Source organism: Thunnus albacares, chromosome 24 (assembly GCF_914725855.1).
Source record: "Thunnus albacares chromosome 24, fThuAlb1.1, whole genome shotgun sequence".
NCBI lineage: Eukaryota > Metazoa > Chordata > Actinopteri > Scombriformes > Scombridae > Thunnus > Thunnus albacares.
In genome coordinates, this window is record NC_058129.1 from 13155515 (window position 1) to 13179402 (window position 23888).

The window sequence follows — 23888 nt, forward strand, 5'->3', positions numbered from 1 at the left end:
TTGGGAGATCAGTTAAAGTTGGCGTTTGTGGGTCTTTTAGGTCGGTGATTCACTGGAAACTTTTTTAGGCAGCATCAGCAGCGGCAGGCAAAAAAGTAAGCCACCAAATCAAAAATATATTGAAACACTCCCTGGTAATGCATTTATAATAACGACCCCCAATGCCACATCTTGAGCACTGTTACCAAAAAACTGTTGCTCTGTTCATTTTTAGTTTCCCTACTCCACTTTGTCAAATGACAGTGTCGGCTCACCTGATTTAACCCTGGTTAATGGGGTTAACCAGCAGCTGGAAAAACTGTCATCCATGGCAAACTTGAGTCGTTTTTGCCACGGAGCACTCAAAGATCATCTTTTATGACCAAGAACAAGGGCATTCCCTATTCTATAAAAGGTCAGTGAGAGAGAGGGAGTGAAAATCAGAGCTCAGCTGGCGGAAAATGTAAACCACAGTTCCCTAAAAAGTATTGAAATAATGCTGTAATAAGTAATAAAAATCTAGCTATTAAGTTTTCCCTGCAATGTATTAGCTTTATTCTTAAATTCACTTCTAGCTGAAGACTGTAGATTCTCTAGGGTGAGGGTGACAGTGAGTGAAGGGATCCCCCCTGATGACGTCAGAGGGCAGGAGAGCGACGAACATGTGGCGTGGGAGTTGTAGTTCATGTGAAACGATGTTGCTTCCCAGGCAGCAGGGTGGAGGTGGTGGTGGTGGTGGAGTCCCTCCCCCGTTGCCGGGAACAGTCATGGATCATCTCGGAGTGCCAGCTCACCCCTTTCGGCAGCAGCAGCGGAACGGCTCCGCCTCGCTGCATTCAAGCGCATGCTGGGTGATGAGAGGACGTGAATCAGAGAGAGGACAGGGAGAGTGAGAGGAGAAGCTCAGAGGCAGAAAGTTCAGTCACTTAGAGCCTGCTGGAGGACTCTTAATGTATAGATTATAATGTGGACAACATATGGCTTTTTTAACTTAAACTAACTGACGGAAGAGGAAATATTTAATCTTTTCTGGTTGTTTTTTTTTTTGGAAGAATGAAGTTAAAAATCTGAGGGTTGACCTACAGGTAAGGAGGATGTTTGAAACTCTGACATAGAGATGTGACTATGATTTTAAGCATTTTAGAGATGGAAATCACATAATATAAAGATATAAAAATCTGACATCCAGGATTCAATGTTAAATTCTAAAATTCAACTTTTTTTTCTAAAACTTTTCTGTGTAGAGATTTTGACTGAAGTCTAATTTCACGCAGATTAAACCAAACACCAAATTAAATGTATGTAATACTACAGTAAACCTTGTCATATATTCTAATAACGTTAATCCCTTTGTTATCATTAAAAGCAACCACAGGAACAAACTGTGTTTACAACTTCCTTGCCTGCTCTCTCATTCTTGTTGCTACTGTGCCTGTGAGTTGTTGATGACATGGGTTTTGAAATAGCTGCGGTCGGAGTGATCCACCATCTGTCCCCGGGGGTCGCTCAATTTGGAACATCCCACATATGAGCCAGCCGTGGTCATGTATATGTCGCGTATCACTTTGCAAATGTATACTGGATATGGGAATTACTTTCTTCATGTAAGCATAACTGCTACCACAGAATAAGCTGCATGTGTCATTGTTGTGTTTTATTGCGGTCTGTAACAATTTGCACTAGCCTTTAATTGTAGTACATAATGTATATCCCTCTGTGTAAATTCCAGTACTGTACTTGCTTATGTGTTCATGTGCCACAAATGAGTTGTATCATGTTTTCTTTTGGACTATAAATGTAAAAACAAACATTTTTATTGTCGTAATCTTATAGAGGAGGAAATCAATTGAAGTTGCCATTGAAATAGCAGCCAAACAGCAATTTGAGTTGTCTATTACTGGAAATACTGCCTTTAAATCAAGTGTGTTGACATGAGTTGGTGTCTCCAAGAAATGTCAAATGACTTTCTACACACTTATAATACTATAAACAGATGGGGGTTTTTTGTTGCTGTTTTTTTTTTTTTTTTTTTTACGCCCATGATGAATATTTTAATTGGTGTCATCTGGAAGAAGTGATGCACAGAAGTTTTCAACTTTCAAATGAGGCTTTTTTTTAGAAACATAGCTGCATGGCATCCACTGTTTTCTGAAGCTTATACAAGTAGGCTGTTTTCAAAGTTGTCATAGCGAAACTTACTTCTGTTTCTTCATCTGAAGTATAGCCAAGCCAAAGGAATGTTGTTTCAGTTTTTGAATTCAGATGGAATAATGCCCTGCCCTATTTGCAAGAAGCTAAATACACCAGAAAATAGATTATAAAAAGCTGTTGCAGTACATATGTTAATGATGTTACATTCCAGTTAAAGAATAGCATCATGCAACATGAATGTTATCAGTCTGACTTTGCCAGCATGATTCAGCAGCCAGAAATCAACTTGAGGACAACAGCTCGCCCTCTTCCAGTCCAGCTCTGGGCTTTCAAACTGGCACAGCTCTTCCCTTTGGCTCACACAGACCAGCTGTTTCACTGTGCTGGACAGGATCCGCCCTGGTTCATGTCAGACCATGTGGCCCTGCAGTGACGCAACGTGACAGTGGCTTTAGCCTTGCAAACTTGCTATTAATAGAGCCTGAGGGGCTGTGTTACTAGTGGCTGGGCTACATGTTGAACCTCTGGGTCAAAAAAGATGGGTGCGGGTGGGGGGGTCACTGTGCTTGTGCTATGAATGATACTGTCTCATGCAAGTATGACTTGCCAGTGAAACCTAATGAAACCAGTCTATGCATCAAGACAATTACATAATTCATAAATTTATGTTAATTGGAGTTGTTTTAAGTTTGGATATTTCAATAATTATTTTTTGGTGCAAATTTGAGTTTTAGTATTTAGAGTATGGAAATTAAAGTACAACCAAGGACTTTATGTACTGAAATGGTACTGGAATAGAATGAAATACAAAAAAGGAAAATATGTGTCCCTTCTTGTCCATTTAATTCTGTGCATGCTTGGAACTGCATGAAAATATGGAAGAAGTTTCAGTAATTTCAGTTCATGTCTCTCTCTTTCAGATGTTGTTCACACCCAAGGTCCACTTGATGGAAGCCTATATGCCCGGGTCCGCAAGAAAGACTCCCTGGAGGGAGTGGTCACCATCAACGGCCTCCCAGTCCATGAAAACCCCTTGACCAATGCAGAGAATCCTTTGCAGCACTCCACCCACCCTCTCCAAACCACTGACCAGACACTTCCTGTAACAGGGCACGCCTCCCTTCCAGCCGTCGACCACACCCTCTCCGTGAGCAGCGACTCAGGCAACTCTACTGCATCCATCAAGACTGACCGTACTGATGAACACAGCCAGTCTGTGCAGGGTGGTGTGAACCACAGCAACCCAACAGCGAGCCACCCACCACTCAGCCCTCAGGAGAAGAGAGAACTTGATCAGCTTCTGAGCGGTCTAGAGGCACCTACTATTCAACGGCAAGCTTACCTGTCCACATCCACCAGTCCAGGAGGAGGTGTCCGACATCTGGTCCCGGCGCAGGTACACGTCAACGGGGGCCACACCAGGCTTGTTGGCGCCCCATCGACAGAGGAGCGCGAAACAGATATTCTTGACGACGAGCTACCCAATAGCCAAGAGGGCAATAGTGTGGACAGTTTGGGCACGCTCTCATCCCTAGAGGGCCGGGCAACACCGGCTGACCTCTACTATCAATCAGAGACTCCCGTCAGCGGGCAGAACGACGGGCCCTACCTTGAAAGAGGTGTTCTTGGAGAAAAGCTGAGTGAGATGCCTGTGCACGGAGTACGAACGCCCACGGCAATGCAAGAGCGGAGTGTAGACTCTGCATCGCCACAGGGGGGATACAACAACTACCAGAACGGAGGAGGGATGTACCGCTCACAGTCCTTTGGGAACCCGCCACCTGGCAGCCCTGAGACCAATCCTAAACTGATGCCCAGGGCTCCTGAGAGGAGCACCAGTAGTCGGGAGGCTGTTCAAAGAGGACTCAATACATGGCACCAGCATAGCCTCCCAGATGATCCATTTGGCCCTCCTCTTCAGTCCACCCATAGCTTGCCCCATTTCCCCACCTCCGCTTCACAGCGGGACATCGAGCAGTCCATTGAGGCACTCAACATGCTCATGCTCGACCTGGACCCGATCAACTCCCACATGTCCAAGTCCCACAGTGCACCTCCTGGGGAAAACAACCTCAATTCATCACAGGTGCCCTTCTCCCAGACCCTTGCAAGGCCCTCGTACCAAGCGGACTCTGCCATCCACGGCTACAACAACTCCGGGTCAGTCAACAACACCTTTCATCAGCCACTGCGGCCGGCTGGAAGAGTGTCAGCATTGCCCAACCAGAGCCCCGTTATGGAGTCTCCAGTTTATTCTCCTCAGAGGTCCAACGCTGGCTACCAACACCAAAACACCACCCCAACACACACCCCTGAGCCCTACCTCCACACACGTCAGGCACCCCACCATTACCCTGCCGATTCCTCCCCTAATTTCAACCAGCAGGCACCACCGAAAGCTGTGAACTCGTACCCGGGCAGCGGAGTTTCATACTCCCCAGACCTGCAGGGTTCATCCCCTTATCCAGGCTACAGTGCCTCCTCTTCTCCTCTCCCTACTCTCACGCCTCAGCCCAAGGATACATCATCTTCCTCCTTGCCCAAAGAACAAGATGCAGAAGAGGAGACACTAAACTTGGAAGGCCTGGTCGCTCAACGCATCGCAGGTAAGACTTAGTGTTATTGTCTGAAGTGAGTGAATGAATGACTGAATGAACAAGGGAGGAAAGAAGTGATAGACAAACTTAGTGAGTCAATTTCCTGTGTTTCCTGTGTGTCATATTAGAGGCTTTGTGTATTTATATTTGTGGCCTAATATGTCTGAGATAGTGTACAAATAAGATATTAATTGAATGGGGGGCGTGGGGGATCTGCTCTTTCATTCATCAAGCTATGACTTCATATCAATTTTACCAATGAAATACATTTTTAATCTTGAACAGCTGATGTAATTTAGATGTGCAACAGAGGTTCAAGGTTAATTCGAGGTTTATGGCAGACATGAGTCAACAATAGCACAAATGAAGACAGCTATAGGTTATGGGTAAAGATATATTCAGCAACTGATGTTATTATTGTATGAGAATGAGACCTTCACACCGATCACCGCATACAGCTGCATTGTCAGGCAACAATGTTATGTTGACAGTAAAAGCAGAAATTTTGTGTTTATTTTGGTGAATTATGTCAAGCATGTTTCAAATGAGATTCACTGTTAAAGTAATGCAAATCAGTGAATTGTAAATAGACTGCACTTAACGGACAAAGAGCTTTTTAATTCCATACACACACTGGCCTGGCTATAGGAAGCAATTTTGAGTTCAGTGTCTTTCTCGAAGACACTTCGACATGTGGCGCAATCACTCTATCACACACTTGGATTGAAGACCAAACTGCATTTAGAGTTTACTTCAGCTTGAAGCATCTTTAGTCTGGAGCACCAAACAGCACGTGAGCAGTGCAGCTTACAGCAGTTTCTGTTACAAATTCATCATGGGGTGCCGCACCAGAGGAGTGACCTGTGCTCATAAAATTAGCTCTGTAGCTGAAATAAAGCAGAGCTGGTGAGAGTGGAGATGGGATGAGAGTAAGAATAGACAAGAGTTTGGAGGCTCCGGCTTCCCTGCATTGTCTGCATTCATATTTACCTTCATGTGAAATCTTATGGAAGCTCTCAGGCGCCACCCAGTGGAGCAAAGTTGTACATTCCTCCTTTTAGAGGTTGCCAGAGGTCGAGGCCAGAGGTTTTTGCTGTGTACTTTAACCAATTTTAAACATAAAACAATCATCAACACTACATTATTGAATATTATTTCCCATTGCAGCTACATTTTTTGTTCACTTTCATTTGAGTCATTCCTGTTCTGTTTTATTTCCTTCTCCTTTTCTGTTCACTCTGCTGTTCACTCTGCTGTATGGACAACCCTTCCCACCATTGCTTCTTCCTCTGCACCTCTCTCACCTTCTTCCTCCACCTTCCTCTTCCTGCCCTCTATCCACCACCACCCTGACCTCCCTCCCCGGGAACAGAGTACAACGCTCGTATTCGGGGCATCAGTGAAAGCATTACACCGCAACAATCTGACCGCCATCGCTCCTATTCCTTCTCTGGTTTGTCCACTTTCCCTCGCTTTTAATTTTCTTCCCAGCATTTGTAGAATCTTTCTTTCACTGCTTCATAACCACCTTTTAAGTTATTTTATGAATTCTGAAGATTCATTTCTTCATGGCCTTTCACCTATTCCTGTTTCTGCTCTGTTTACTCTGTCTCACAGCTCTTTTTATTCCCTAACTGTTTAGCTTTTAACTGTAATAGGCACAGTTTACCAAATGCAATCATGATTTGAGAGTTCCACACAGTGAATATTTTGGGGTGTTTCAGGGGTTCGCTCCAGGGGAATGACCCCGGAAGTGACACAGGAGACGGGCCGGCGTCGGACCACCAGCGAGGGTCAGTACCAGAGCAGCCATGACAACAGGCCGGTGGGTCATTCACCAGACTTCGCCACCAACCTGGCCCTCAACCCGGGAGGAAGACCAAGAGAGGTGAGGCAATGAATCTCATGGTCAAGCCAGATTATGAGATACTATTGAACCCCTCACACTGTGCAGTTTTCTTGTTTGTTTGTATGTTTGTTTAGTGTTGGAAAGAGAAACCATTTTTATTTCTACATTTTTCTATTTGTGACCAGAGGAAATCTCATTTTGTACCTGAAATGTTTTAACTCCTATACTCAAGAAATGATGTCAGTAAACTGCACACAGCATGCTCAAGTTTCCCAGTGCAAGTCTATGAAGCTTTATATCAAAGAGAAGAAAGAGATGAAAAAGCTAACTTTCTCTAGGCAGGACATACTGGGTTAGGTATTAAAGTTACAATATAAATTCACATATTTTGTGAGAATCTCAAGATCTTTCTGTGATTTGTGCATATTTTCCCATAAAAAAACTTATTTTGACTTGTACACCTTCTCACATTCCTCTGTGGCCCTGCGTGTCTCTCTCTCACCTCTCCCAGGGTCCCATGCACAGCTACCGGGAGGCGTTTGAGGACAATGAGACGGACGGGTTTGCCAACAGTCCCACTTTTGGAGGCGGTGGTGAGAATTCCCCCCCGACCCCCAGCTTCCCCGTGTCGCCACAGACTCCTTACTTCAACATGTGTAGGTTCAGGGGGCACTCACAAATCCTGTAAACTCTGACTGTTGACCTGTATTAATTTCTTTTGTCTTTTTTCAAATTCTAAATGAAATTATTTAAAAAGTGAAAAGGAAAGCCAGGAAACACAGTATTACATAATGAGAATTTTATAAAAACAAACAAAAAAGGTTTTTTATTCAATGTTTAATTTAAATTAGAGTATTTCTTTTTTTTTTTCTTATCTTAGTACATTAACAGTTAAGTTGTACAAAGTTTAAACAACAGACATCAAAATGAAATCATTCTTACATGGGTTACACACATCATTTTACTCAAAAAAAGGAGCAAACTATAGAATATTAAGCAAAATCATAACCTGAGAGAGCAAAATACAAATAAACAGCCAAAAATACCAAGGTTAAATAAAGCAAATTAGCTAATAAACCATTAAATACCAACTAAAATAAATAAAAGGCACTTCAAATGAATTTCTCAGTAGCAAAGGAAATGGAGTCTCTCCTCACAGTCACGAGCTTCCCACACTCTTTCTTTCACATCTGAAATATCTCCGCCTGAAAGATCTTGTCCATGATTCCCTGTATCATGGACATGAGCCGCCTCTGTTCCCACTGTATCATTAGTGACTGGTCCTGTACTGGTCTCATTCCGCGTCCCTCCTTTCACCTGTAAGGCCCCACACTCCAGGTTGACTTTAGGACATGACGGTTCGCCCTTCTCACCCCAGGCCTCGTACTCCAACGGCTGACCGTCAACCCACAGCCAGTGCCCGGGGAAGAAATGCAAACCGATCCAGACGTGCTCCGTGGTGAGATTTTTGCCCAACTCTTTCTGGATCAGCAGCATCTCTGTCTGCGACGCTATGCTGGCCAGGTCACGGTGGTTCTCCCTGCAGTACTCTAAAGCTTCCTCCCAGGTCTTTCTCTCCCTCACCACGACCACATTGTAGCAGAAGAAGGGATCTATATAGTTTGATAGTGAATCGTGCCACTTATATTTATAAATCACACCGTAGTTTTCATTTGGCGAATTATTGGGCTGCCGTTGTGCCCAGAAAAATGTGGACACACTCCCACCTCCTGACCACATCCATTTCTCACTGTCTGTGGAATCCCTTTCCATCCCTATCCAGATGAAGTAATTGACGTCACCCGCGAGCTGGCGAAGTCGCCAGGTGTCATACCTATTACTGACAGGAGCCAGGTCTGTGTGAAACAGGCGGCAGTACTTCTGAGCTTCATGCCAGGTCGTTCCCTTCTTGATGTAAACATACTTGCCAAAAGTAGCAGACAAGCTCAGCAGGAGCAAGATATTGGTGACGGTCTGATTCATCGTTACCTTGCCTCTGTGTTGAAGAACTGGAGAGTCCTGCGGCACACTGAGGCCACGAAAGGGGTTTTGACGATGTATATGCTGCCGTTTTTGTTTCTTCTTGACCCACAAAGTATTTGCATAGGGTGGGCCCTCTCTGTCCCATGACCATTTGATGTTCAGGGGCAAAGTGAAAATGCAAAGCTGCTCACTTTATTTCAGACCAGATGATCATAAGTTTTTCAGCTTGTGAGCACCCCAGACTGAGTGGTGCCTACTTTTTTTTGCTCCCTCGTTAAGGGAGAGTTCAGTTTTCCCTTCAGATTTCTGATTAATTACTGGAAGAAACGTTACTGCTGTAAAATAATCCTTGTTTCTTAAGAAAACATCATTTACAATTATAAATCTTCATATCAGTCAGGTCATATCAAGTCCATTTTATTTATAAAACAAAACAAAACACAACTACTACAAATCAGATCTGTGTAGCATACAACACACTCAATTCTTGACCCTTTATTTGGAAAAGGAAAAACTTTTCCTTAAAAATGGGATAAAATGAGGAGGAATGGCTATTGCTGGACGGACAGACATGCAATAGATGTTGAATGCATGGAGTAGACAGAGCAGATATTATGAAATTACACAATCTAGAAACAGGCATATATGCAGACATATACTAAGAATATAGATACAGGAAAACAGCAAGAAAATATTATAGGGATATTCTTAAAAAACTCAGCTCCTAAACTCACTCCTCCCCACACAAACACCCACCCTGTACGATCTGTAGTGTCTGAACTAACCACAGAGAACTATGGTCTCATCACAGTCTTTGAGATTTGCACCAAAATGCATCATTCATTTCATTGTATTTTAATGTTGTTTCCAGAGTATCTTTCCTATCACCGGCACTGTTTGTGTGCACCACTTTCCCCATCAGAGAGAAAGATATCAAAAAAAATTTGAAATTGAAATAATGCATGCAGCTTTATATTAAAAGACATAAAAACCACAGGTCCTGGTCTTGTAAAAGTTATACTCTTTAGGCTCACAGAAAAGTAGATAAAGGTAGAACCTTAAACAACGCTGCACTTTTCACAACATGCAAAACCGATTCTGCATTTGCTTGAGAGAAAACATGAGAGTCACACGTCTTGACAGCAAACAATACACGCGGCAGGTGTGTGCAAATCCTGTTTTTAAATGACAAGGGGAAATAATTTGTCATATTGTCAAGTTTCTCCCATAAAAACAAATTCAGAAAGAATTTATTTCCATACACACTTCTTCTACTTTTCCTTCCTCTTCTTCTTCTTCGTCTTCTTCTTCTCTTTCTTCTTCTTCTTTTACTTATTTTGCTTCCTTTTCTTTTCCCTTTTCTTCGTCTTCTTTTCCTCGTCCTTTTTTTTTGCCTTTTCTTTCTTCTCCTTTTTCATCTTCTTCTCCTTCCTTCTTCATCCTCCTCTTCTTCTTCTAAGTATACATAATCCAGTACATTGATATACTGACTATTGATTGTAGTTGAATAACTAAAACTGTCACAAACTGACAATTTGTGTACAAAGATACCTTTCATTTATTATAACGAATGTAATGTAGCAACTTCTTACTATTTTTATTTCCCTTTTTCATCACTGCAGTAGATTTGAAGTGGCTTATGTGCAACCAGCCATTCTTCAGCCCAAGATACACATGTTCTTGTTCCAGCAATATTTAAAAGAAGATGCAAAGTTTTGAGCATTTCTGACCAGCGTTGCATGACTCTGTAGCTGGTGGGACTCTTGCAGCACTGGAGTTATGTTTCTCCTTCATATCTTTTTTTTTATCTCATTGCTCTTAAAATCAAGCAAAGGTCACCAAACCATGTGCAATGAAATTTCAGCAGTTTTAAATTTACAGCCCTGACCGCCTTGTTCAGCAGGTCTGTGTGACAGATTGTGTGTGGATGCTTTTGTAAAGCAGCTCATAGAAACATCTCAACCCTCTCCTGCTGTCAGCCCTGAACACACAACTGTTGCAGTAAGAATCTGCTCTGCGGCACAAACCTTCATATTTACCCCCCCCCCCCCCTTCCCCCTCCCTATGCCACCTTAAGTGAGCATTTGACCCGAGTCCCTGTCATGATATTGATTTGGATCATTTTGTAAGTGGTGGAGTGATAAAACTGAAGAGTTGATTTCCAAAATTCTGGATGTTTGTTACCTGAAATTAATTCAACTAGTGTCTATAATATAGAGGGTCTAGCATGTAAAAATAACTTTATCCTGCAGCTAATCAGCTGATTTAATGGAAAATTTCACTTTTTCACTGGTGAGTGTTGCTTTTGGAAGTCAATGCCAATGACGTTAATGACAAGAAAAAAAGATAAACTTGTTCTGGCATCTCATTTTGGGAATAACTCTTCAGTTTTTGGATAACCTTTACTGTGTCTCCACCATTCACAGCAACATTCTTACAATCCATCATCAACCTTTATTCAGTGTCGTCTCATCCTGCCACAATCTAACCTGCACCCAGTGATCGTTTGGGCGGCAGCATGCTGTATGCATCATCCCACATTTACACCAATACATACTTGGGTGTTTAATATTAAGCACCTGCCGTATATTTTTCCATTTTGTGGTGATGCTTATACCTGATTTCATGAAAAACATCATCACCTGGGAAAAAAGATCATTCTGGCTTAGTCCTTTAGTGAATACAGTATATAAAAAGATACATTTCCTTTCTGTCTAGGACCTATTTCTATTTAATTTGTGCAATTTATGAGAGTATGTGAACCAAAGTAGTAAATACGGTGCCTGATTAACCTTATGTAGTATGTGAAATATTTAGATTAACCCAAGTGCAACTAAAACATATACATCCATCATTTCATGCATTTTTATGTGGCATCATACTGATGCTTAAGTGAAGAATTGTGTCTTTCCATGCCTTTCATTGGTTATTCTATATATTTGCATGGCTCATATGTAAAGTTCTCATCTCGCCATCATCATTGTAGTGTATGTGATCAGTGGATATCAATAATCCAATACCAATAACGTTCAATTAAATCCTTTTTTTCCTCTCTGTCTTTCTGCCTGTAGCTCGCTCTCCTCCAGTTTTGGCCAAGACTCCTCTGTCAGCGCTGGGACTGAAACCACATCAACAGGGTGGATCAGGTGAGTTTTCACACATCAAATACGGCGACCTCATGCTCATATTTCCCTAAGTGATTCGATCATTATCTGTAATATTTTAAACGTGCAAGGAGGACTGTCACATACTTGGTCTCGAGTTTACACCTTTACAAGCAGCTGGTCGGTCAGTACAAACATTTTTCAAACCCACAGGAGTTAATTTTAAATTCTCTCAGAGATCCCAGCGTTTCCAAAAATATCAAATGGTTTAATTTGGGGAAAATGTGTATAAACAGCATGGAGGCTTGGGTTTGAGTATTTCACTCAATGGTAAATTTACAGATTTCACTAGTGCACAGCATCCCTGCATTATGTCATACTGAATAGCTCAGTGAGCAGACAGTGGGATGCTTAGTGTCTGCTGCCCTCTGGTGCTCAAAACTGTTGTTACTCCTGGAAATGCTTTCACATCCTCCACTTCTGGCTTTTAGCGCTCAAGTATGTCTTCCCTGTCTCCTCTTCCTCCACACATCTTTCTTCTTCTCTTGCTTTCTGTCTTTTCCTTGCTGTCAGACTCTGATTCTAATGATGGAGAGCAAGGTAAGGACATTTCAACCTGCAACTGAAACCGGTGTTTGGACCGAACACGGGCACATTTTTCCTTTTTTTGACTTTTTGAGTGTTTTCTGCAACCAACTGTACTCTCTTTCAGTTCTGCATCCCAGTTTTCCACAGAATGTCTTGTATTTTGAGAATGACTTTCTATTCCTCTATCTATTTCTGTCACTCCCAACTTTATTTGTTTGTGTCCGACACCTTGTAACTGCATCCCATTTGCTTCTGTTAACGGCCCATTGTATTTACAATATGTCCTGACTGTATGCATTTCTTTGTTTGTGTACATTTTGATGCCTTGTTTCCCTTTAGATAATCGCAGTTTTGGGGACTCCAGAGCACAAGCGTTCAACGCTCCTCTCTCCTCCAGCAGCCCCATCCACATTACTGATGGGTGAGTAGTCATGGAAGACAAATAATAGCTCATTAAATGTGCAAATTTAGATTCACACAATTAAATATTTTCTCCTCTTCTTTATTATGGGGAATAGAAAAGTCCAGTTACTCATGTGTATAGTTTTTTTTGTCTCTAGGAGGAGGATTGGTTCCTCAGACAGCGCCCCACACAGCCCAACCCCCTCTTACCCGCACCGACCCGCCTCCCCTGAGGGCTCCCAGGTGAACATCATGGGCGTCCACACCGTCCCCGGCAGCCCCAACACCCTCCACCGCACAGTGGCCACCAACACGCCACCAAGCCCCGCCCTCCAAAGACGCCTGGGTCAAGCCAGCCCCTCGCTGGCCAGACATGCTCCTTTAGCCAGCGGCATCCCCTCCAGCCCTTTGATTGGCCGCAACCCTAAAACAGCAGGCGCTGGTGTGCCTCCCAGCCCTCTGATGGGCCGCCGCACGGCAGCAAGCGGCCACAGCACACCTGACGAGCTGGGGGCTGCTTCTCGTCAGGGAAGCGCCCAGCCTCCCTCCACGCCCGCCTTCCCCGTCTCCCCACAGCTGCCTGAAAAGAGGCACATGTCCAGCGGAGACGCAGAGAGGACGGACAACAAGAACTTGACGCCCGCCAGCGGTGGCAGCACGCCCAACCTGTCTGGCACTCACACACTCTCAGACGTCTCCAAGTCCATATATGGTGAGACAGAGAAAGCCAAGCTTTTTTTTTTAGCTTGCGGAATGTTTCTGCCCTCTACAGTAATTATTCCTCATGTCTCTTTTATCTAAACAGATAGTTATCCAGACATTAAGATGAATGTCAAGTTTGTCCAGGACACCTCCAAGTACTGGTACAAGCCAGACATCTCCAGAGAGCAAGGTGAGAGTTAGATATTTCTCTACTTGATTGTGTGTTCTCCTTTTATCTTCTTTGCCCTTCTGTTTATCTTCTTTTTCTCCTCTTGTCTGTTTCATTTGATAAAGTAATTGCTTCTGCTTTCTTCTTCCACCCCTGCTCATTTGTTTTTCCTTTGCTCCGTTCCTTTTTCGTCCCTCATACTCTGCAATGTCTCTACTTCTTCACCCTTTCCTCCTTTTTCTTCCCCCCCCCTTCTCCTTTCAGCCATCAATCTGTTGAAGGACAGGGAGCCCGGAGCGTTCATCATAAGGGACAGCCATTCCTTCCGTGGAGCCTATGGTCTGGCTATGAAAGTGGCCTGCCCCCCACCAACTGTCCAACAAAACAAAAAAGGTAAGGTACTCTAATTGTTCCTTATTTTGCAGATTGTGTACATGAATGTGTAACAGATCAACGGCCGAATATTTGCATTTAATTTATGTAAATATCGTTCCAGTTGGTGACATGACTAATGAGCTGGTGAGGCACTTCCTGATCGAGACGAGCCCCAAAGGCGTCCGTCTGAAGGGTTGCCCCAATGAACCATACTTTGGTGAGTTTACAGCTCTGCTTTTCTCTTGTCTCGTGACATCTTCTGTGTAGATGAGCATTTTTATTTGATTTCAGAATGATCCAATTGAATTTAGTGATATTACTCTGCAGGTTGTCTCTCTGCTCTGGTGTACCAACACTCGATGACTCCACTGGCTCTGCCCTGTAAGCTGATGATCCCCACCAAAGGTCAGCTTCACCCTCTTCTTCATCCTCTTTACAGTCAACCTCTCTATTGACACAGTTGCTGGTTTTTTTTTCCAGATATTTGTTGTGGCTTTCACTTTTTAAAGAAAGTAAAGCATGGCATGCACTTGAATACAGAACATATTTTAATAAAAAAAATTTACAAACAAAGGAAAATTGTCCACTAGTGTTTGCATACATCTAGATAAATAGTTTTATCAGTGAGTATTATAACCAAACTCACTTGGAATTAGCTGTTTATTCTGGAAATTTCAAGGCAAATTGTGGTAGATTTGGAAGAAAATGATAAAGTTATACAATGATAGTATGACTATATAAAAAATAGTCTCAACAGATGACATGCATTTGAAGCAAAAACCCTTGCAGTGTTTATTGGTGAACTTTGAGTTGATTGTTTCTTGCAATCTGTGTTGCAAACGTGTTTCCTGACATAAATGTTCTTTGTCATTATATGTCATCATATTCTCTATTCTGTTCTGTCACTCAGACCCAAATGAAGAGGCGTTGGAACTGGCCACACCAACCGATCCAGTTGTTGAACTTCTGAAGCAAGGAGCAGGTAAAAATGAGGAGCTTATTAACAGTTACTAATGGAGAGCTTATTTTCACATTGTAAAGTGTAGACTGTGTCACTTTGGCAAGTGAGTTTTAAGTGTCCCATCAGGAGGACAGAGGATTGAGAAATTGCCAGAAAAAAGAGAGCAAAGGCTGAAGCACAATGGGAAAAGATCAGTCTTGCTGTTGAACTTTAGTGATAACTTCCCAAACAGTCACACTTCTGTTGTAACTTTTATTTAGTTCCCTGTCCCTAATAAATTTAATTATCCAAGAAATAAATGTTCAATGACGGTTTATTAATTCAAACTACTGTGAATCAGTCCATCACCCACAGTACAGGGTTTACTATTGCAGAGCGTCCTTTTCATGTATTAATCATGCATCTGTATAACTGAAAACTATTCATTTCTTGTTGTATAGTTGTGACTAAATTTCCATATTTAATACAAAACTGCACAAGGAACAAGGCCATTCAATATAACTTCCAATGACATTAAAGTATAAGAGTTTTAAATTCATGTTCCAAACACTTTTTTTGCAGCAAAAAATAACAACAAACCATCTGTGAAAAACAGGAAGAATAACAGATTAATTGCAATTTCTGGTTTCTGGTACAACATAAATTTGCTCACACAATGTTGCCCTTACCTTACAGTTCAGAAGGTTCCTGAGGAGGCTCATGGTAAATACTGGTTTGCACTGCTCTGCTCCATCATGCATTTTTACTGAATGTGAATGCTCTCACAAAAACAACGCTTTCATATGAGCTGAGCTCAGCTCAGAGCAACTTAAATCTTGTCAAATGGTCTTTAGTTACTATTAGGAAAATGTTCAAATGCATGCACAATATATTAAGAGTGACAGTGAAACATTTTTTCACTACTGCACAGTGCATGAGAAACTTACCAACACAATATTCATCAATGTCAAGCTTGTCAAGCACTCCTCACTGCAACTTTTATAGCCTTGCAATGACCTGCATGTGCATTGTTCTCCTCCAGTATCTGTTTTTGTTTAACAGTGACTCTGTATTGTTTGCTTCTAGCGTGCAACGTTCTCTACATCAACTCTGTGGACATGGAGTCTCTCACAGGGCCTCAGGCCATTGCCAAGGCAATCAGTCAGACGCTGGCGACCAACCCTCTGCCCGATGCCACCACCGTCCACTTTAAAGTGTCCGCACAGGGCATCACGCTCACTGACAGTCAGAGGAAGTGAGTCAACACATACCTGCAATATAACCATAAACAGCTGATGTGTCCCACAGTGTTCTCCCATATTTAAACTGATTTTAAAATTTATTATAAAATAAGAATTTAGGATTAGATGAAACCGGCAACAATGTAGCCTGAAAAATCTAATCTGGTGTCAAAATGATAATGATCATGGTAAACACATGAAATTAAAGGAGAAGATTACAAAAAAGAGCTATTATTATTATTGACTTCTGCACAGGTGACCCATGTTCATGTCTATGCAACTCTGGGCCCAGATAGGACTTATTTTAAGTCCACTTTGGCCCATTCATTGTTACTTTATATTAAAAAAACACTATATTTTGTTTTTTTTTTTAATCCGTCTTTGGCGTCCTCTAGTGGAAATCTCATAAAAGACACAGACAGCAGTACTGAAAGCTACAGACTTCACCAGTTGGCACAGAGATTGGCTCAACAAATGTCATCTTAACAGTTTAATAACGTAAAAACTTTCACACATAGTGGCTTTAATAAATGCAACCCTCATACACAAACACACTTATGTATGCTCTGCCGAACATGCTCACTACCTTCGATAACTTGTGTGTGTTTACTTTTCTCTTGCTACAGGATTTTCTTCAGGCGGCATTATCCACTCAACACAGTAACCTACTGTGACATTGATCCCCAGGACAGAAAGTAAGGACTTTTAAGACCTTTTTTTTTTTTTCTCATCCAAATATTAATAACAGAAAATCACTTCTTGGTTGTAACATTAAAAAAAAAACATTTCTTGCCTTTTCTGTCCATAGGTGGGGCAAAGAGGGAGGTGGCTCAGTGAAGTAAGTTTAATCATTTGTAGAACAGACATATTGACATACTTTACCATTACAGTGCTAGAATATCAGCTAACACTGAATACAGATGTGTGCTTAACACAGGATGTTGTCTTAATCCACCAGGCTTTTTGGATTCGTCGCAAGGAAACAAGGAAGCACAACAGACAATGTCAGCCACCTGTTTGCAGAGCTGGACCCAGATCAGCCCGCCTCCGCCATCACCAGCTTTGTCTCCAAAATGATGAAGCGGTGAAAACTCCCAACGCCTAAATGGCAGTGGCCATTTTGAAATCTTCCCTCATCATTGGTGTCTTTTTCGCCAGGACTCGATGATGATTTTTTTTTTTTTTTTTTTTTTTTTTTCATTTCTGTTGCCTGTCGGTTTGTTTCTGTTTCCCTTCTCTCTTTTTTCTCTCTGCCTTGCTGGTTTGTCTTGACTTTGGTCTTTTTTCGAAGAGTCTCAATTTGAAGGATTTAGTGTGGATGCGTGGTGTGGAGCTGTGAACGTGACAAACATGGAGGCCATTGAAGGGAGAAAATTTACTGACAGGGTAACCTGTACTAGAAGAAAATGCTAGCTAAAGACTAAAGGAACAATGCTAAGTTCAGTCGGGGAACATGTAAGGACTCGTATGTTTCAGGGTTTTCTGTTGTTGTTTTTGTTGATTGATTTACCAAAGGTAGTTGCAATACAAGTGCAAGAATGATGTAGCTATTAAGCCATTATTATTTCCTCTTTTCAAAAGATGAAGTGTTGAACAAAAAAAAAAAAAAAAAAAAGAAATACGGTTTCTTCTTGAACTTGTCTTCAGGAAAAAAGTTGGCCTTGATGGCTTTTAGCAAAACAGTGTCTGAAGACCTTATGCATGTTAGCTTGATCTTTAAGCTTGGTTCTTCTACCTTCCACAAAAGTCATTGTGAAATCCTTAGAGTGGTCATTTTCCAGGTCTGTTGTGTGTTGGAAAGGGCTCTGCAGTGAAACAACGACTGATCTAAACTGCGCATAGCAGACCAGACTCAAAAACCGCCACGCTAAGTTCACCGCACTTTGTGTCAGTGCAGCCACACTTGCATCACCTCGGCCTCCGGTCCAAGCCTGAACGCTCTCTCTCAAAACCTGCTTGTTGGATTATTCTCACCTTGAAATCAGCAAGCTGCTGATTGCATGGCAGACAGAGAGAGGAAGACTGTTTGTCCACAAGATGGCGTTACTCAGTCAGGCTTGTACTTTGCCCATAGCGTCACATAGACTTGCCCATCACCAACTGCTTGCAGTAGTGGATCTGTTGATAGACGCTGCCACTGAAACACACTGGAAATCACCAGGGACTGGCCCCATGACCTGGACCTATGCACTGTTCTTTATGCATGTTGTTGTCCCAAAATGCACCCTCCCTCATAGCTACATTCAACATCACTGAAAACATTCTATGCTGTGTGCTAAAAACGACTTAAAAACCTTTAGACAAGTACACTGAGGTTGTATGACTTGTCAAAGACTGCATGAAATAGACAACATTTTTGTACTCTTCTCAGAGTCCTGAAAAGAAGTAGACAACCCATTGTTGAAGTAGTCAAATGATGGTGAGATGCTATATTTTTACTTTTTTTCTTGATTTTTTTTGGTCCATTTGAGCCAGGGTTACCTTTCACTGTATCAAGGACAGTCCGGTCTTTGTTTTTTCGTTCCACAGTGTCGTCAAAATTTACATTTAGATACTTTTAGGGCAAAGGAAAAAAAAAAAAAAAAAAAAAAAAACACAAGGAGTTTCCACACTGTGCGCAAATGCCTGCTTGTTGAACACGCGCTCAACCATTCACAATAAGCTAAGGAAAATTGATATTGATATAAATGTACATAGATATACTACTTTGAAAGGTGACATAGCGAAAAAGTATTTATTTTTGTTGCTTTGGTCCCTCATGATTACTCATATATACATATATTGTACAGTCTAGATAAAGAAGATTACCTAATGGGTTGAGAAAAAAAATATATACTTATTTTGGCTAATGATTTCAAAGTCTGACGATTTTGAAATGTGTTTGAATATATGGTGTACATTACTTTGTACATGTATATGTTTGTTTTTGGCTCGTCATGTTTTTCATTTTTGCGTTCTCTCAGAACGAGGTAAGGCATGAATGAGATAGAAGCCAAGAGTCTGTACAGGACTGAATTGCATGGACAAAAGCATCTGAGTGTGCGTCAACAGGGGGGCGACACACTCGTAGAAACAAATGCGTTGTAGCTGATAGATTTTAAAAAACGGTAAAGACATGCAGATTTTAGAAAAAGGGAAACACGAAAAAAGTTCAGAAGCCAACCTCAAATGCAATATGAAAACAGCTGTATGCACCCATGACAGTTACAATTATAATTTTGCCAAAGATTCAAACACTTCACATCTATGCTGACTGGCTGCATGTCGCTTTTTTACGTTCAACAGTTACTCCGTTTTCTGCCATTTTTTTTTTTTTTTTTTGTGTTTCACATTTTCATTCAAACTGCACTCCTCGCTCGGCTTTAGCAGCAAATTTACGAAAGCCTTGACCAGCCGTGACACACAGAAATTTCTGTTATAGGTCATATGTGTAACACAGGGGCCCTTGAATTTATACAACGAGACATTCAGCTGCAAATGACGAAAGTTTTTTTTTTTTTTATTTGTTTTTCCTCACCTCTCAAGGCTCCAAAAATGTGTCCACCTCCATCGCCTGTTTCAAGAGAGAACAGGCCTTTGTTTTGCCCCAATTGGAAGTGTGTAAGCAAAGCACTTATATTCGCAATACCAAAAGGAGGAATGACATAAATTCCATATGGGTGTCAGTATTGGAGGTAAATAAAATTGTCTCACCGTGATGCTAAAGCTCGACAGCTGCAGCTTTGTCAGACTGCCAAAGGTGTCTTCTCCGGCCCTCTCGAAAGTCAATGATTTATTTATTCTTATTTATTCTTTTTTTTTTTCTTCCCTGACACGTTTAAAAAAACAAACTCTTGTTTCATTGTCGCATTATCACATTATCACAGTTTTAACAGTCAGTGTTAACGAATGGAGGAATGTATGGTGGCGCTTTATTGAAAGCAAAGAGGTACAGTGCACTTAAATCGACGACTAACAAGCTTTATGCCATTTTTAGTCATTTGGGGAAAAAAAAAATACAAAAAATACGTCACACTAAGTTTTAAAAAAATCATATAAAACAGGAATACATCATGCGTTGTACCTATTGGCTTTGAGTGAAGAGTTACCTTGTTGTTTCAGTGAAAAAGAAGTGATATCTGTGACCCCTATGTACAAATGGGACTTGTTGTATGAATGTGCTACTTTGGATGTACAAAAGGGTCTCAGATTTTGTTTGCGCTTATCATTTACATTATATTGTCATGGCTTACCTGTTCCTAAGGAGAAAAAAAAAATACATTAAAGCAATACAAATCAGTTACAGTAAGCTATCTGGGTGTTCTTTTGTTTTTTGTGGCTCAATAAATGGATTTAGAGCACTAAAATGCTCATTTTAGACATTATACTAAATAATTTTTATCATTTCCGTCATCTACAAGTTTTGATTTCTGTTTGTTTGACCATCAATCATTCTTCATTGTTCATCTTCTCTGTCAGGTGCAGAAATCACCTCGTTAGGTTTGATATTTAGCACCTTGAGAAGCTCATTTAAAGACACGACACAGGAAAATACTCCATGTGTTCCTCATGCTAGGAGATTAACTTCAGTCCAGACAAATAAATGTGGCATTTTCACAGTTAAATGAGAAAAACCCTTCTCTGGAAATCAAAACCTTCCTCTCATATGAAACAGCTTTGCATAAGAATTGAAAAGTTTAGAGGCACATGTGACTGTTGGTTCACCTTTACTTTTTGCCACATCATTTTACTGTCAAATTACTGCCTGTTTTACTTTGGAACTTCCCCCCATGGAATCCCTGTGTGATGAGGAGGATAAATTCATTGATTATTTGCATTTTAACACATAATGCCTGTGAAACCAAGCTGCAGATGACCAGGTTACAGCACTCAAAGGCCACGAGCTGATGCAATTTCCACAAAAGATATTTTGATATGCCCCAGAAGGAAAAGCACAGGTTTAATTAATAAAACGAATGATGGCTAGATTCCATTTATCTGCTTCAGTTTCAGGGTCCTAGTATTGTGCAAGCTGGCTCACTGTCATGGCTTACTGGGTGAATGGAGCCATTAGTATTAATATTAGTAACACCTGTGCTTTTTCTTCAATGAGTCTGTCTTTTTGAGTTAGCTTAGAAATATAGCCTAACTTTATCATGTTCTCTATTATTTTATTCTGGTGTCAGCAGCTGCACCTGCAAATGTTCATTAAATTATGGAAACTCTGGTATGCACAATATGATTGTAATCCCAATAATCAAAAAAATAAGTTTGGCAGTTCTCTATAAGGCAAAACTATGCAGTTTTATTGATATTTATTGACCTGAGTCAAATTTTCTTGATTTTTTGCTGTCAAGCTTCAAGTAAATCAAATCACATCGCAGATGAGTCCAAGTTGAGTCAGTATTTGAGTCTACAGCTTGGTTTTCTTTTGATTTATCTTTTTTAATTTTGTTTTCAATTGAGTCTTTTGTAAGTTGGAACACATGTAGAGTCTAAAAAATCATCCCAAACTTTGATGATTTGCAACTGGCAATCCCAACCAATGTTTTATTCATTTCTATATTTATTTATTAGCCATTTGGTTCTTTTTTTCAGATGGTTATTGGTTGTTGTGATCTGTTTTTAGTTCCTAATTTGAGCAATTTGCTAATTTGGCAGTAAGGACAAAATGAGTTTTAACCGGAACCAGTAAATAAAATACCCGAGCACTAAACTATACTACAAGGGCAAACAAATTGATAACAGGTGTGTGTTTGTGGCCGAGCCACTGAGCCACTTGGGGAAATCCAGAGCTACAGAGTCAACAAGGCAGCCCTCCAAGCAGTAGCACAGCCTGTTTGTTTGCTCGGTATTTGTTTCCAAGTTTAAGGTCCGAGCCCCACCTCGCATGAGACGAACAAGAGTCAGACGCATGAGTGACGGAGACAGGCAATAAAGAAATAAATAATCAAAACTCTGTGAGGTTCTCATGGCTGCAGACGGTGTTCAAACTCCCAAATATGCATGACACACTTCCCCTCTGACAAATTACGTACGCGCTTCACCGCGGCACATTATGAGCTGTAAGGGAGGCACACACTGCACTAAGTGCATCATGGGTTAGTTCACAGACACTACATATGCATTTTACCCATTCACAGATGTAAAGGTAACAGGCTGTGAATGGAAGGCACACTCCCAACTCCCGATCTTGTCTGCAGCCAGTGTGATTTGATTTGATTTGACACCTTTATTTGAACAAGGAAATCCCATTGACAGCAAAGTTTTCTTTTACAAGAGATCCCCTGTGCGCAGAATAAGTTTTGCATTTCAATAATATGAAACAGAGAGAAAACAAAACAATCTCAAAACATAGAATCTGTCAAGGCAGTAAAAACACAGGGAAAGTTCAAACTTCGGTTTGCGTCCACCCTGATACCGCGTGGCTCAGGGTTCGATCGACGGCCAAGTCATTGAATTTAAAATCAGCACCATATGCCTCTCGGCTTTGAAATCGTCTTTGAAGGATGGCTGGGGATGGAATGACGTCCAGTCTGAAGATTGGTGCATTGAAGGTGTTTCACGCCAAAGCAGTAAAAGAAAGAAGAAACAGGAGTTCAGCTCATGGCCTGTGAGCTACCAAGGTTCATATACTCCTGACGAAGCATTTTTAGCACTTTCTTTGTCAACTAAAACATGAACTTTTCTGCAGCTTGTCTTGTTCCAACAGATCTGAGCGATAAAACCTTCAATCTCAAGGAATCAAATAGCCAAAGACAGACATATTTGAGTCACAAAGAGATTTTCCAAAAGAAGATGCCTTGTTGGATTGTATTACATAAATCTGTTTCCTGTAGGAACATTTCTCTTCAAATATGTTTGAACTAAATGACTAAAGTTTACAATGCTGCTGTTGAATTTGACATCTCTGACCAAATAGCTTTGTTTCTTAATAATTCAGCACCAACAAAGAACAACCACTGCTCTTCAGCCGCTTTTTAGTCAGACAGGCATTGCATCAGTTTGTATTCAAAGTATACAGTAAACAATAATGAATCTGATTATGTTGTGGTCTGATAATTATCATAATGTCTGCATGCAAGGAGGTTATGAGAGGAATCTTTGTGGATGAAAGTATAGATAATGATAAATAAAACAAAAAGTCTCCAGTCACACCAGTGAGGTCTAAAGACTGTAGTGAAGTAAAACAGTGAAATTATTGTAAAAATCTTTGCTGACATGTAAAAATTTGCTGACATGCCAGTTAGCACAGCTGAGGCTGATGGAAATCTCAATAGTTTCCAAGTATTTGGTCAGAAACCAAAGTATTGGACAAATTTAAATTCTTACCTGAAGACAGTAGTAGATGAAAAGTAGCAGGACCAGCAAAGTTATTGTGATTCATCCTGTGGTGATGATGAATGTTTGTATCAAATTTCGTGGCAATCCATCCAATAGTTGTTGAGACAATTAACTCTGAACCAGAAATTTCAACCTCATGGTGGTGTTAGATGAACATTCAGGGGATCCCCAAAGTCAGCAGGATTCATCCTCTGGGGACTGTGAATGTCTGCACCAAATTTCATCCATCCAATAGTTATCAAGACATGTTGACGTCATGGTGGCACTAGATGAAAAGTCAAGGATCCCCCAAATCAATTGGATCATTCTCTGGGGACCTTGAAATGTCTCCAAGAATTTTGTCGCAATCTATCCAATAGTTTTCGAGATGTTTCAGTCTGGATTAAAGTAGTGGACTGCCACTAGCATGGCTAAAATAAATAAATAGGATTAAGTAAATACATTGAGCTTGAACCTGTATGCAGACTACCTAAAGACAGAGACTA

At 41.1% G+C, this 23888-nt stretch overlaps 1 protein-coding gene and 1 long non-coding RNA gene across 5 annotated transcripts in view; one reads left to right on the plus strand and one right to left on the minus strand.

Moving 5' to 3' along the window:
• tns1a (tensin 1a) overlaps positions 1–20368 on the plus strand; it is a 99229-nt gene extending 78861 nt beyond the window's left edge. The window contains exons 18-35 of one of the 4 annotated variants that reach the window (XM_044344609.1): positions 3051–4736; positions 6100–6180; positions 6452–6615; positions 7088–7169; positions 11631–11705; positions 12237–12263; positions 12591–12672; positions 12812–13365; positions 13459–13545; positions 13789–13917; positions 14021–14116; positions 14227–14304; positions 14810–14881; positions 15536–15562; positions 15926–16094; positions 16707–16775; positions 16889–16918; positions 17039–20368. In XM_044344609.1, coding sequence (XP_044200544.1) covers positions 3051–4736; positions 6100–6180; positions 6452–6615; positions 7088–7169; positions 11631–11705; positions 12237–12263; positions 12591–12672; positions 12812–13365; positions 13459–13545; positions 13789–13917; positions 14021–14116; positions 14227–14304; positions 14810–14881; positions 15536–15562; positions 15926–16094; positions 16707–16775; positions 16889–16918; positions 17039–17168 — 3638 coding nt within the window. In that variant the 3' untranslated portion in view covers positions 17169–20368. Of the gene's footprint in view, positions 1–3050; positions 4737–6099; positions 6181–6451; positions 6616–7087; positions 7233–11630; positions 11706–12236; positions 12264–12590; positions 12673–12811; positions 13366–13458; positions 13546–13788; positions 13918–14020; positions 14117–14226; positions 14305–14809; positions 14882–15535; positions 15563–15925; positions 16095–16706; positions 16776–16888; positions 16919–17038 lie in introns of all 4 variants that reach the window. The other 3 variants (XM_044344608.1, XM_044344610.1, XM_044344611.1) reach the window with 3 other exon arrangements.
• On the minus strand, positions 19018–23591 carry LOC122976238. The gene is made up of 2 exons (XR_006400873.1): positions 23392–23591; positions 19018–22595 (listed from the first exon to the last, which is right to left on the minus strand). It is a non-coding gene; the product is annotated as an uncharacterized LOC122976238 (long non-coding RNA).
• Positions 23592–23888: the final 297 nt, after the last annotated feature.